Consider the following 12,359-nt stretch of genomic DNA (forward strand, 5'->3'; position numbering starts at 1 on the left):
AGTTCGAACAATGCTATGGCATCCAGGGAGGGAGAAGAGTCCCGCAAAGACATTGTTCGTGAAGAGAATGCATGCGGATTTAACGACGCAGGTTTTGTTGTTATGCGAAATGTGGGGCTGTGGTGGAAATGCCTGCAAGGTTGTGTGAGGGGAGGCGGGGGAGTGGCCACGGTAGAGAACAGTTGAAACGATGGCAATTGGGCGATGGGCATTGGGCATTGATGCAGATGGTGGTCGGTCTTCGGACGCGTGCGAAACTTCGAAATTGAAAGCAGCCGACGTCTTGCCACCACCCAATAATTCGCAACCATGTACAGGACCTTTGACCAAGTCCGTTGTTGGTTCTAACAGACTGACTGGTAGGAAATGGAAAGGACATGCACTTTGAGTTTGACACAGGAACATTGGCCATAACCGTGAGCGAGGAGCAAGGTGAAGCGGATTTATATTGACTGCTAATGGCGCGGCTATGCAGCAGGCCCCAGGGGCGCGTTAAGGAATCTCCGACAGCAGCGCAACGTGCAATGCTTGATGCATCACGCTGGATTTCTCTTCTTCCTGACCTCTTGGTAACATCAAATACTCTTGTCGTGAAGCAACTGACGACCAGCTCCAGGAGGCAAATTGCTTTCGACCGAGTTGGAAACTTCAAATCCGTACTATCAACGTCAGGCCTGCAGGGCACGAGGAGAGTTCACCGCCGCTCCTTCAAACTTCAAACACTCATTCAAACACATACGAAGGATAGGTCCCACCGAAGTTGGCTACTTGCTAATTTCGCTTGAAAAACATAGGTCATGAAAAAAACATCGATGCCGCCTCCAGCTTCGGCGACCAGTATGATTCTGACACCAGTAATGACATTGAAGTGTCATGAACAGAGCGTTTCATCCATATCCTACTTCCCAGACGGCAAGCAGATGATCAGCGGATCAAGGGACAAGACTGCTCGAAGATGGGATATGCAGAAGGGCAAGGAGATTGCGGAGGCGCGGGATGTTTGTGAGGAAGGCATATATGCGGTGGCGGTTTCAAGGGATGGTCGATATGTCTCCATTGGTGGTGGAGAGCTTGATAATGGGGAGCTCAAGGCCTGCGAGGTTGAGACCGGGATCGTCAAAACGTTTCAAGGCCACTCACAGAGGGTTACCTGCATTGATATATCCTCGGACAGTACGCTGCTGGCAAGCGGATCATGGGATGCTACAGCGCGAATATGGAGCTTGAAGACCGGCGAACTCGTGGCCGGTCCCTTCAGGAGTGTTGATTGGGTGGGTGTTGTTCGATTCTCGCCAGACTTGAAGAAGCTCGCAGTGAAGTCAGAGGCGAGGAACTGCCTTGAGGTCTGGGATGTCCACGCAGAGACATTGGACGTCAGAGCAGGAAAATCTGGCGGCAATCCGAGCATGACATTTGCGCCAGTGTTCTGGACGAATGAAAACAACACCATCATAGCAGCATGCGATTTCACAAATGATGAAGCTACAACGATCCATGAGTTCGATGCGTTCACGCTAGAGACAGTTGGAGCTGCATTCGAAGGCCACACCAAATGTGTCACCGATCTAGCATTGTCATCTGACGGTGCTCTCGTCGCCAGTATTTCCCAAGATCACGACATTAAATTATGGGCCTTCGAGACCCGCCAGCTCCTCGCCTCATTCCACGTTCAGAATGTTGCGTTACTCGTGCCCTCACCCGACTTACGCCACCTAGCTTACACGACCGCTGGTCGCGAGATCTACATATGCAACACTCCACCCTCTGTGCTGGCTGCGCTGGAAGCACAGTCCACCATCTCAAAAGTGTGTATTTGTGCAAATCTATCTTCTGCTCACTGATCTTCTCTCGAAGCCCAATAAAAATCTCGAGCGTTTACTCCAGGTAGGTATCACGTCCATTTTTAAATTATTTTTTTTTTTACGAATCATTGTAGTCCGATGCAACCCGTCGCCCTACTGCAGTGCGTCATAACCTAGGGACGTCGCCTGCCACATCCTTTACCCCTAGGCGGCAAAGACCTCCACCTACTGTAGACCGACAACAGCCCATTTATCTTCGCCTTAGAAACCTCCTTCACTTCACTTCTGGCACGAACGCCGTTCCCCCTGATCGCAGCAATCAACCTCGTGGTCCCCTAGATGTAGGTCATTTACGTCAGTTCTTTCAGAGTTGACTCGATTATTTCCCAGTTTCCTGCTACGTCGCCCCTGCCTCCCAACCGCTCCGCTTCGTTGCAGGCCGGAACTCAGTTCGATCAGGTCAGTCTTCATTTTTAGTAAACTCGCGATGAATGATTGACTCAGTGTTTTTCCAGTTCGAAATAAGTTCTCCGCCTAACCCCTCGAACGGAGTTACACATTTTCTACGTCAGCACCTTTCTTTCCTCATACCAAGACATAGCCACGGTCCACCGGTCGTTGAAGTCGCAGCCGGGCGGAAATTCACTGTAACGTAGATCTTCTCACATCTACTTCCCTTTTTGCTGATTGGTGCCTTACAGCGTCTTGTTGCTGCCAATTTACCTGAATACAGGAAAGTTGATGATACACGGCATCCTTCTAGTCAACAATCTGGAGTGCTTCAGGATGTTGAATCGTCTGACAATGATTCACTCCCAGACGTGCATTGGTGCAAGGCGTTTCTCTGCTATTATTCATGCTGGTCTCATGGCAGACTGAGGATGCCTCCTCGATGGCGATTGGAGCGCGTTAACAGATCCCGCCAGGATGGCGTGACGAGTAGCAACCGTGACGCGGCTCATGGTCACAGTTAGCTCAGGAAGTGGCCGGTTGTGTTTCTGCTTCTAAAGTGATTCCCTCGAGGATGTTGGCAATGCACAATAGTTCGTAGTTTGTATTAGTTTGTATACATACTGTTTCATTTTGATTACTTGTCGTCCTTGTATCAATGGCACACGCGGAATATAGGACTCGCGTCCTCGGTCTGACACTCGCAGAGTCGCAATTGACCACGCGCCCAGCATCATGGTGATCCAAGTGTGCTCCGAGAAAATGTATCGAATGCATTGATCGTCCACTAGCCGCCTCCAACATTTAATGTGTTAGGGTAGTTTGAATAGTATCGAAATCACGACTCGGACATCAAATTGAAATTGCTCGCGCTCCCCGACTGTGCCATGAGTTGGGTTGTTTGTGTTTGTGTGGTAAGAGCTTCTAGATCAAACAAGAACAAATAAGTCCTTGTCCATGAATTGAACAAGTTGAAGGTAGACGAGTCCTGGCCTTCAAATTACCCTGACTTGCGAGGTTTCACAATGCCTGGAGAACCATCGCGGTCGTCTCTTATAGATGTGTAAGTTTCTGTGCTTTGTTTCACCATATGTCTGAATATCATTGTTTTGTATAGAACGAACCAGCAGCTACATTCCTTCCTATCTGGCAGACTCGAGGGTTCGTCCCCAGAGCAACTGTGCGACATCCTATCCGCGCGTTCCTTGCAATTTCGAAATGTTGCCAATCCGTATGGAAAGCCCACACCAGAGTCACGAAAAGCAGTCGAGGCTGGCTCAGTCACGCTCGCGGATGGCGTTTTGCTGCGAGTCGACGAAGTAGAGAGGGAGTTCACGCTTGCAATCAGTGCTCGGTTCGGGATTGACGAAATCTGGGCTTTTGTTCTTCTTCGATCGTTCCTATACAACGAAGGCCTCTCAAGCAATGGAGGGTCGACCGACAAAGGTGTTGTGGACGAGCTCATTGCAGCAATCACGCCATTCTACTACTCTGAACGCCTCTTCGTATTGCGTGCTCTCATTCCATTGTTTCGTGCCCACGAGAATACTGGCGACTCAATACATATCGTTGCCACGAAGTGTCTTCCGAAAATTCTACAAGACGGTCATCAATTCGCACTCGACCTTATCACAGAGTACCTTCACAAAACGGAGATGGACATCCCAGAGGTTCTGCGCGCCGATGCGCGCATTGCCTCCCGTTGGGCTAAACAGAACATGAAGGAACAACTCGTTGTGCTAGAGGTCCTCTTTTGGACAGTCTGGGGATATGTTCCTTGCGACGGACCTTTGGTTGTTCGAATATTTGAAGCTGCTTACAACACGAACCTTGGTTCCTCGCAGAAAAACTCGACGCTCTTACTAGACGATGAAGGCAGTCAACTGCAGCACGACTGCGCAGCGTTATGGATACTTGTTACCATCGAGGTCCTCGAGCTAGAGAGAGTAGGGGAGGACGGAGGTGTGGAGTTGTCAGCAACTCCTTCTGATAAAACGTTCTATCCCTCTTCACCAGATTCGCTCAGACGGATTCATGGGATCGTGACATCTAACTTATCTAGCCAGCACGCTTGTACACACCTAGCGTGGGCTTTCGTTCTGTCGCGGTTGAGCTCAAAAGCTGGTCAATTGAAAGAAATTCCAGAATCGTATCGCAGGTTTTTGGACTCCCTGCATCCACATCACAATCGCTCTAAGGAAAGGGAGCCGTCACATGTACTTATGGCACGGGCAGCTTTTAGTCCAGAAGCGGGCCTTTTCAAACTTTTGTTGACTCTCCTTACGACCTCCCCGTTATTTGTCACCTCCGTTGCTTGGAAGACCGGGTCAACCGTAACCGACCCAAACGCTATTGCTTTCCGCTCTGTGCTCAAAGGTGACAACATTCTTGTGCGTGAGACAACACACTGAGGGTCATTCTTCCTTAGGCTTTGTTATTGCAATGATTGAACTCGTACCTGTTGAACTCATCCCCGACTTCGACTCTTTGGTAGAAGTATGGATTGCGCTGTTTGGGCGCAGCGAGCGCCAATCTGTAGCAGGAATATGTCGACAATTCTGGCAATCGGACTGGCGGCAGGGCCTTGCACGTCGCGCCATATTTGACGTTGCACGAACACGCTTCCCAATTCACTTCCGGCCACTTGTCCGCCTTCTTCGAGCAATGACTGCCTCAGGATTCATCGATACTGATCCACTATCCACTGCGGCATCATCCAATCAACCTCCTACTGAGGAGAGTGATGACGGTGACCGCGAGATCTGTAGTCGTCATGTATTCTACTACATGGATAAGTTGCCTACTTTCTCGCTGGTCATTCCCCTGGCGTCTTGCACTGGCCCCAATGCTGTCTATGAAAAAGCACAGGCTGCTGGTCCGTCCCTCGCGTACACGAACCTACGTGCTATTCGCCTTCCTGGAGGCTCTGTGATGCCTGCGCGCTCGAAGGGTCGACTATTAAGTGGGGATGGAGGGGATCATATTGCAGTGTGTTGGCAACATGAGCACAGCGGATGGAAGGTCCTTTTAGACGTGCTCACCGAGTACGTGACTCGGCGGAGGATGTATGCAGGCACCGTGGACTTGTACCAGGACGTCGCATTCGGCCGTACAGGCCCTGGATCTGTTCCTTTGACGCTCAGGCTGGAAGACGTCGGGATGGAGATTGATGATGGGGGCGATGAAGCACTTGCAACCGATGCTCTTGACCTCATTCGTAGCGTCATCCAAGACAACGAGGCGCTGGCGGAAGAACTATTGGAGTCTCTGGAGAGCGGTAGTGACCCTAACAATTCTTCAGACAATCAACCCCCTGACCTCGTCCATCTCACCACGATGATTCTGGAGGAAGCACTCAGTCGCTCGCATGCTCGAAGTTTCTCTCGAACTCAGTTGATCACATCCGCCATGAGTGTTCTCTCAGCACTATTGTCCCTGCCAAAATACTCTCTGCGCGTATGGCTCTATATCCGTTCAACCAGCGTGCTTTTTGGTCCTAGTCGTACGTCAGGTTTCGCGGCAGTTGCCCTTGCAGCAGAGCGGACCTCCGGTCACTATACGATGACTCTCGCATTGCTCAATCTCGTCCAACAACTTCTCCATGAAGCGTTTGCGTCCGTGCTCACAATTCCGCCTGACAACCAACGCCTTAAACAGGTGAAAGAGGAAGTTCTCCTCCGAGCAGCTGTGTTCGTCCATGGGGAGATATGGGTAGAGCACCTGAGTTGGAAGTATGCCCAGCTCGGCGATAGGTTCGAGATCGGGCGACGAGTGTCTTCGTTTTATGGCTATGTTCTCAAGCAATCTCCTCCCGCTTTGGCCGATCGTCCCTTTCCTGCCCTGAGCCAAGCTGTCGCTGACGCTCTCTTGCACAAGGCCACGACGTCAACTATCAACCCCCTTGTGTCATCAATAGCAGTTGCTCCTCATATCCTCGGCACCCTCTACGCTTCGCGACGTTATGGCGATGCCAGACGCCTAATTTACCTTCTAGAGTCACACCTTAGTCTCACTAGGCTGATCCTCAGCTATAAGCAGTCCATCCCCGAATCCACAAAACCATGTCTTCTAGAACAGGCTCTCTGCGCGCGTGTAGCGGGAGGTGCTGGGTTCACGGATTCTACGCGATCCAGAATAGACCCCGTCGACGTCCTTGCGAATTATGTCAAAGGGCGGGATATTGGCACAGCTGTTCCGCTGGAGTCAATAAGGGTCCTCTATGCTCTCTGCGCATCCCTCTCTGCTACTCAGCCCTCGCCTGCGACAATCATCGGCCATCTCTCAAATCCAGAAGCCACTGTCGCATCATTTGTGCGAATTGTACAGCACCCGTACGAGGATCTTGCCCTACGCAACGCCGTTTGGAACTTCATAGCCCTTGCCGTTGATAAGGAACCCGCACTAGCGAATCTCTTCGTTACAGGCCAATTCCGGGTTCCGAACAACAAGAGCAAGAGCAAGGAGAGCGCTAAATCACAAGGAGAGGATGACTCGAAGAAGCACATGAACGCGCTTGAAGTTGCGAATGAAACCCTTACCCACTGGAAAGAGTTGTGGGAAGCCAATCCTCAGCTCTTAGCATCGGTGTTTCGCTTCATTGATGTCGTGTGGCGACATGGGCTTGAACACAAGAACCTCATTGACGCTACTCGTGGTAATGATGAGTTTTGGACCAACGTGGTTGCTGTTGTTAAAGAGGAGCTTGGTCCCGACCCTGACTACGAGACAGAGATATTCGTCGTATTGGACAACGAGCGCCGATCAAGTCTCCACGAAGCAGTGTCTGTTCAGTCGTATCGCAACATGGTGAAGTCATACGCTGTGCGTGTCATTGGACAGGATATTTTCCTTCAGCCGCAGCCTGGACCCTCTGAGCCCGCGAAGAAGCCCTTGAGTTACACCAAGCTAGCTCCATCATTCAAGTCTGAAGACCAGCTCAATGAACTGATCTTGGAAGCAGAAAGCACTTCATATGATCCCAGTCTACATGACAAACTGGCCGCGCAGCTTCAGCAGGACTTCCCGGGCCTCTCCCTTACTCACCTCCAATCGCAGGATCTCAGTGACGAGCGGGAGTTTGGCGACGACTTCACGTTCTCCATAGCGCTTCTGCGGAGTCGTCTGCAACAGTGTGCGTCGGGTGATGATAGGGCAAATGCAGTGGAGGAAGTGGAAAGGAGAGTCGCGTCCTTGAATCTCAATCTCTCCCTCACCTACGCTCAGACCGCTTTGACGGAGTCGTGGCAGTTCCTCTTGCACCAAGTATTGCCGTTTGTGCGGCCAGTGCCAGAGATTCGTTCAAACCTCCTATCACTCTCTGCTACGATCTCTGGAGACCTGGCTTTAGAGAAAAGGTCGGGAGACATGATGGCGAAACTCCATGGCACACGACTCAACCTGTTGTTATCGATCCTTGAAGTGGTCTGGTTCTCTGACTCGGATACCGACAAGCACATCACCTCCTTCATGAACCTCGTCGATAATATGCACAAAGTCCTGTTGAATGAGGCACAACCTCCTTCTCAGTCGTTCCTGGGACAGTTATCCGTGCCCTTTCATCAGATCCTGCTTCAGGTCATCTACTTCTGTGTTCGCCAGTGCCGGAATCTTGCCAGACGGCCTAAACTCCTCAACGCTAGCAGGCGCCTCGCCCTTTCTGGCTTGGTGGATGCAACGCTTCCGCTAGTAATTGACGCCCTCCGTCTCACCTTCGACTCTGCCCGCACACGGCTTGATCTCGATCTCGATCGGGATATGGAGCTACTGGTTGCAGTCTTCGAGCAATGCACGCGCCCTGATATCAATGTCTCATCTCTAACGTGGTTGACTCGATGCCAAGAGACGGACGTCATCAAATCCAGCTTGGAGTTACTCACTCGGACAGACATGATTGGCCTCACAGATCTGCCCCTGCTTCGCACTCGCAGGCAACCTTTGTACGCGCCCCATATCCTCCTATTCCACATGGCTGTAGTCAGCATACCGTCCGGCGCTGAAAGATTCGCCAGTGAAGGCGTCATCTCGGCATATAGCAACAATGGGATCAGCCTTGCGGCAAGCTCGGGGCAGATCGATGTGGTGTTGCCTGAGCTTCCTGGAGAGAGGAGCCCAGCACACAAGGCATACTGCTCGATGATGGCTATCGTTTCTGCCGTTGTCTCTGCTCTCAGGCGGCAACACCACTTCTTCGACGCAGAGGCCTGCGGATTCGTACAGCTGTATGGCAAACAGATTATCCGGGCGCTGAGCTGGAGTGTCGGTGACCCGATTACACTGCCGTTGTTGGAGGAGATGGAACAAGTCGTTGGTCTCTTTTACGCGCTTGCGGAGAGTGCTCCTCCTACTGCCTCACCAAACCCAGCGGTCGTGAAGGTCCTGCGCGTGTTCACAACTCATGCGCTCATGCTCCTTCAGCAACTCAATTATGCGCTGACGCACCCTAATCACATTGCCAGTCTATTGGAGCCGGTGACTGCGGAAGAGCGTGCGTTGCTGGAAAGGGAGCCTGCTACCGCGTCCTCACTAGTATCGGTGGACATGGCCGACCTGCAGAAACATCCGTTGACCGCGCGTCTCGTCCATCGATTATTTAGGCTGTCAAGCTCCGTGGTGTGTACGCTGATCAGCATCAGCCGAGCATATGACGTACTTCTTGGTGAACAAGAAGAGTGGCCCGTTCAAGAAGCGGTGATCGTTCCCGTGCGTAGCTTCAGTTTTGATGATGAACTTTGCTTACCATCTTCCTGCAGCATTCCAAGGTCGTACCTGGAGAGCCAGCGTCTTTGGGGACCCTGCTTGAACTCGCGAACTGCACTCTTGATGTCCTACGACACCTCGTCGATCGCCCAGCAGGTCAGGCCATCACCCCTCCTGCGTCCCTCAAGGAGACGCCACTTGATGTGCAGGAAGGCATGCTGACAGCCCGAAAGACACTGGAGGCACTGCTCGTGTATGCGGCAACGCAGCTTGCGATGTGGCTCTCCAAGCCAGAATTTGACGCCACTGAAATGGACTCGGAGGATCACGTTCCACAGACCATTGATATGCGAGAAAGCTCGAAAAGACCTTCGAGGGCGCTCACAGACCGAATTAGAAGGGGAATGCCGGGTGAGATGGCGACGGATCTGGAGAAGTTGCTGAAGCAAGCGAAGCCTATTCTCCAAAAGAGTATCGATATTTCGGATAGAAAGGATGTCAAGGGGGATCTCACTCAGGTGCTACTTAGGTTTATGAGCGAGTGGGTGATGACCACGCCGACGTAGACGGGTTGTATACTATGTAGATGTATCAAAAGTAACATTATATGTTTCATGTTGCCAGTTTCTCCTTGTGACGAATATAGTAATTACTGCGTTAAAAGATCTACACCAGTCTCGGTGATGAGAACCATATGCTCTGCTTGAGCGCTTCGTGCACAATTCTGCGCAACGCAACCGTCAAGGAAATATTCAATCTTGTAGCAAGCTAGTCGTACCTCCGTCGATGCAGTCCAGCCGTCAGGAAAAATCCAGACGCTAGGATTAGAACCTTGAACGAGAGATGGCTGAAAGAAACAGACGTTAGCAGCAGGTTATGAGATGCACTGATCTGATTGCCTCGATGGTAAAGCAGTGGCCAGGAAGCATTACGCCAGGTTCTTCATTTACTGTGAAGCAAATGTCGTCAATATATCCTTGATGCGGGAATAAATCATGGACTTGCAAGTGTGATATATCCAAGGGGGTCGGTGGAAAACGGTCCCTATGCCGTGCCCAGCGAAGGCAGGACAGACAGAATGACGGGTATTCCGGACCATTTCATGAATAGCCCTACCAATGCCATTGAACGGTCTACCAGGCCCGCAAGCGTCAATGCCAGCTTCGAGTGCGGCGTTTGTCATTTGCACGAGGTCTCGACCAGGTTCATCCTGTCGTGCAAGTAAACGACGAAGAATATAATTGTGTCATGAGGTTTCTTACAACATCTCCGACGAGGAAGGTAGATGAAGTATCACCGTGATATCCGTTGAGGTAGATTGTTACGTCAATGTTAACTATATCTCCGTCCTCGAGAGGTCGGCTGTCATCTTATTGAGTCTTGACAGATAGCTCAAGCAAAGAGCACTTACTCATCTGGTATGCCATGCGAAACAACATTATTAACACTGGTGCAACAAGAACGGGGAAAGCCCTTGTATAGTAGTGGTGAAGGATATGCTTCATGCGCAATTATATAGTTGTGTATTGCAGCGTCTATCGAATTGGTGGTTACACCAGGCTACCAACAAATTATCTTGTGTCTGCATTGTAAACACTAATGACTCTCACCTGCACGAGCGAGCCAGCATACTGGCGCACATTCTTAGCAAGTGTCGCAGCCGCTCGCACGCGTTTCTCATCTATGCTACCCAGTTTTATTCTTCCGTCTCCATTGTACTGCTCTTTATGGTCTGTCTCCGGTGACATTGAGGGGTCATGCCGCATCGCATATTCCGGTCGAACAATATGATTTGGAACTGGACGCGGGGCGATATGGGAGACACCCCACACGAATGGTTCGTCAGGTAAGATAACATTGTACGTCCCAAAGTCCTCGACTTCCCGTGATTCGTCAGGGTTGAATGCGGGTGACATTGATACACATCTTTTCAAACAGTTGCGACCGACAATTGCCGAGACAGGGCGTAGACGACGAGGAAAAAGAGGGGCAAGTAACTTGTTCATGGTCATAATGAACCAAGACTGGCCGCTGGCGGGCCGGATTCGGGAACCGTGCATGCTTTAGTGGCTGTGCTAAAAGTTCGAGTAGTGAAAGACAGACAAAAATCCAAAATTATTAACTTAGAGGCACAAAGCCACGAACATGCGCAGTTTACATGACGATTGCGAGTTTACTTATAGCCACTCGTTGACAAAGAGTACTTTAAAACAGTTCACAGGCCTATATGAATGATGATTCTGAAAATTAAGAATGTGATAATACAGTGTGTCTATTCTTTCCAAGGATAATCGAACTTCGGCTGGTCCTTACGCCTCCACAACTTCTTCCTAAAGAAGTTCCCATCAGCAAGCCAAAGCAGTATCGTTTAAAATTTACATACTTCTTTTTCGTTGGGACGTGTTCTGCAAACACTTCTACGCAATACTTAGCCTTGAACTCGCGAACAAAACGCGGATCCCTGTATCAAAGTTGAATTACCGAGGTAGAACATCCTCAATGAACACTCACCAAAGCTCGCTCGCTATGCCGAGATCTTTGCAGCATCGCATGAGGGCATTACTCTTGCAGCCTTCAGTGGCCGTAGGAATATTGGATGGATCGAAGTATTCTTGTTCACCACGGGCGACTGCTACCAAGCTGCAGAAAAGCGGATTCAGATGTTATTATGGGCGAGACAAGGAAATACACACCGGCCAAGGCAGACAAGCGCATACTCTCTGCTCACAATTTTAGGCCCGACGTTGGTCTCACTACGAGGGGCGAGTCCCCATCCACCTGGTCCAAACGCTTTGTTGAGGGCGCGACGATACTTAATTTCTGGAAGGTAGATCAAGCCGTCTAGAAATAATATTCAGGAACATAACTGCAAACTATGCACTCGGAACGTACCTGGCTTCATCTCTATATCCATGTCATCCACAGGGGCCAACAGAACGTTAGCAATATCCTTCGAGAAGGCTTGAGTAGAGAGGCCATGGTAACTCGTCGACCAATCAGTGGATCCAATGTCGCCGGCTGTTGTGAAATCGCCAGGGAAAGGTGAAGACAACGATGCAGAAGAAGGCACGGTCTCAAGCGGAATGTTCATAGCTTCAGAAACATCTATCTCATCTGACGATTTAGGTATATGTTCTGCTACGCCTGAGTTGCCAGCACCTGCTACGCTCGTACTAGCAGTTGCCCTCGCTACTTTGGGCGGGCCGGAGGATGGAGTTGACGTTTTTGGTGTCCATGTCCGCGTAGACGCGGCGTACGTTCTCGAAGATAGAATAGGCCGTGTCAAGGAAGGTTGCCGAGTTGCTCTTACTCCCAGCAAAAGAAGTCGATGTGCGTTGTTGGTCAAAGCCGACATCATTTGGCTAAAATCAACCGCCGTGCGGAACTTTTGATGTCAGGAGCCATCAGTGC

General features: G+C 50.6%; 4 protein-coding genes across 4 annotated transcripts; 2 read left to right on the forward strand and 2 right to left on the reverse strand.

Moving 5' to 3' along the window:
- Positions 1–393: 393 nt before the first annotated feature.
- On the forward strand, positions 394–3,031 carry DEU56DRAFT_984116 (WD40-repeat-containing domain protein). Its single transcript, XM_041359985.1, has 8 exons — positions 394–416; positions 476–1,805; positions 1,855–1,884; positions 1,937–2,143; positions 2,193–2,261; positions 2,318–2,449; positions 2,504–2,623; positions 2,677–3,031. Exons 2-8 carry the CDS (start codon positions 798–800, stop codon positions 2,713–2,715), a joined length of 1,605 nt encoding a protein of 534 aa, XP_041203186.1. The 5' UTR covers positions 394–416; positions 476–797; the 3' UTR covers positions 2,716–3,031.
- A 180-nt stretch (positions 3,032–3,211) lies between these two features.
- Positions 3,212–9,554, forward strand: DEU56DRAFT_832657 (nucleoporin subcomplex protein binding to Pom34-domain-containing protein). Its single transcript, XM_041354596.1, has 4 exons — positions 3,212–3,315; positions 3,370–4,628; positions 4,681–8,951; positions 9,002–9,554. Exons 1-4 carry the CDS (start codon positions 3,278–3,280, stop codon positions 9,512–9,514), a joined length of 6,081 nt encoding a protein of 2,026 aa, XP_041203187.1. The 5' UTR covers positions 3,212–3,277; the 3' UTR covers positions 9,515–9,554.
- Positions 9,555–11,023, reverse strand: DEU56DRAFT_832659 (methionine aminopeptidase). Its single transcript, XM_041354597.1, has 7 exons — positions 10,559–11,023; positions 10,360–10,508; positions 10,211–10,310; positions 9,954–10,158; positions 9,848–9,897; positions 9,727–9,795; positions 9,555–9,672 (listed from the first exon to the last, which is right to left on the reverse strand). Exons 1-7 carry the CDS (start codon positions 11,006–11,008, stop codon positions 9,598–9,600), a joined length of 1,098 nt encoding a protein of 365 aa, XP_041203188.1. The 5' UTR covers positions 11,009–11,023; the 3' UTR covers positions 9,555–9,597.
- Positions 11,024–11,097: 74 nt separating this feature from the next.
- DEU56DRAFT_832662 (mitochondrial genome maintenance MGM101) lies at positions 11,098–12,352 on the reverse strand. The gene is made up of 5 exons (XM_041354598.1): positions 11,841–12,352; positions 11,642–11,789; positions 11,460–11,588; positions 11,332–11,409; positions 11,098–11,278 (listed from the first exon to the last, which is right to left on the reverse strand). The coding sequence occupies exons 1-5, from the start codon at positions 12,304–12,306 to the stop codon at positions 11,221–11,223; spliced, it is 879 nt and encodes a 292-aa protein (XP_041203189.1). The 5' UTR covers positions 12,307–12,352; the 3' UTR covers positions 11,098–11,220.
- Between the last annotated feature and the right edge of the window lie 7 nt (positions 12,353–12,359).

Source organism: Suillus clintonianus, assembly GCF_016758775.1.
Source record: "Suillus clintonianus strain FC179 chromosome Unknown DEU56scaffold_118, whole genome shotgun sequence".
Classification (NCBI taxonomy): domain Eukaryota; kingdom Fungi; phylum Basidiomycota; class Agaricomycetes; order Boletales; family Suillaceae; genus Suillus; species Suillus clintonianus.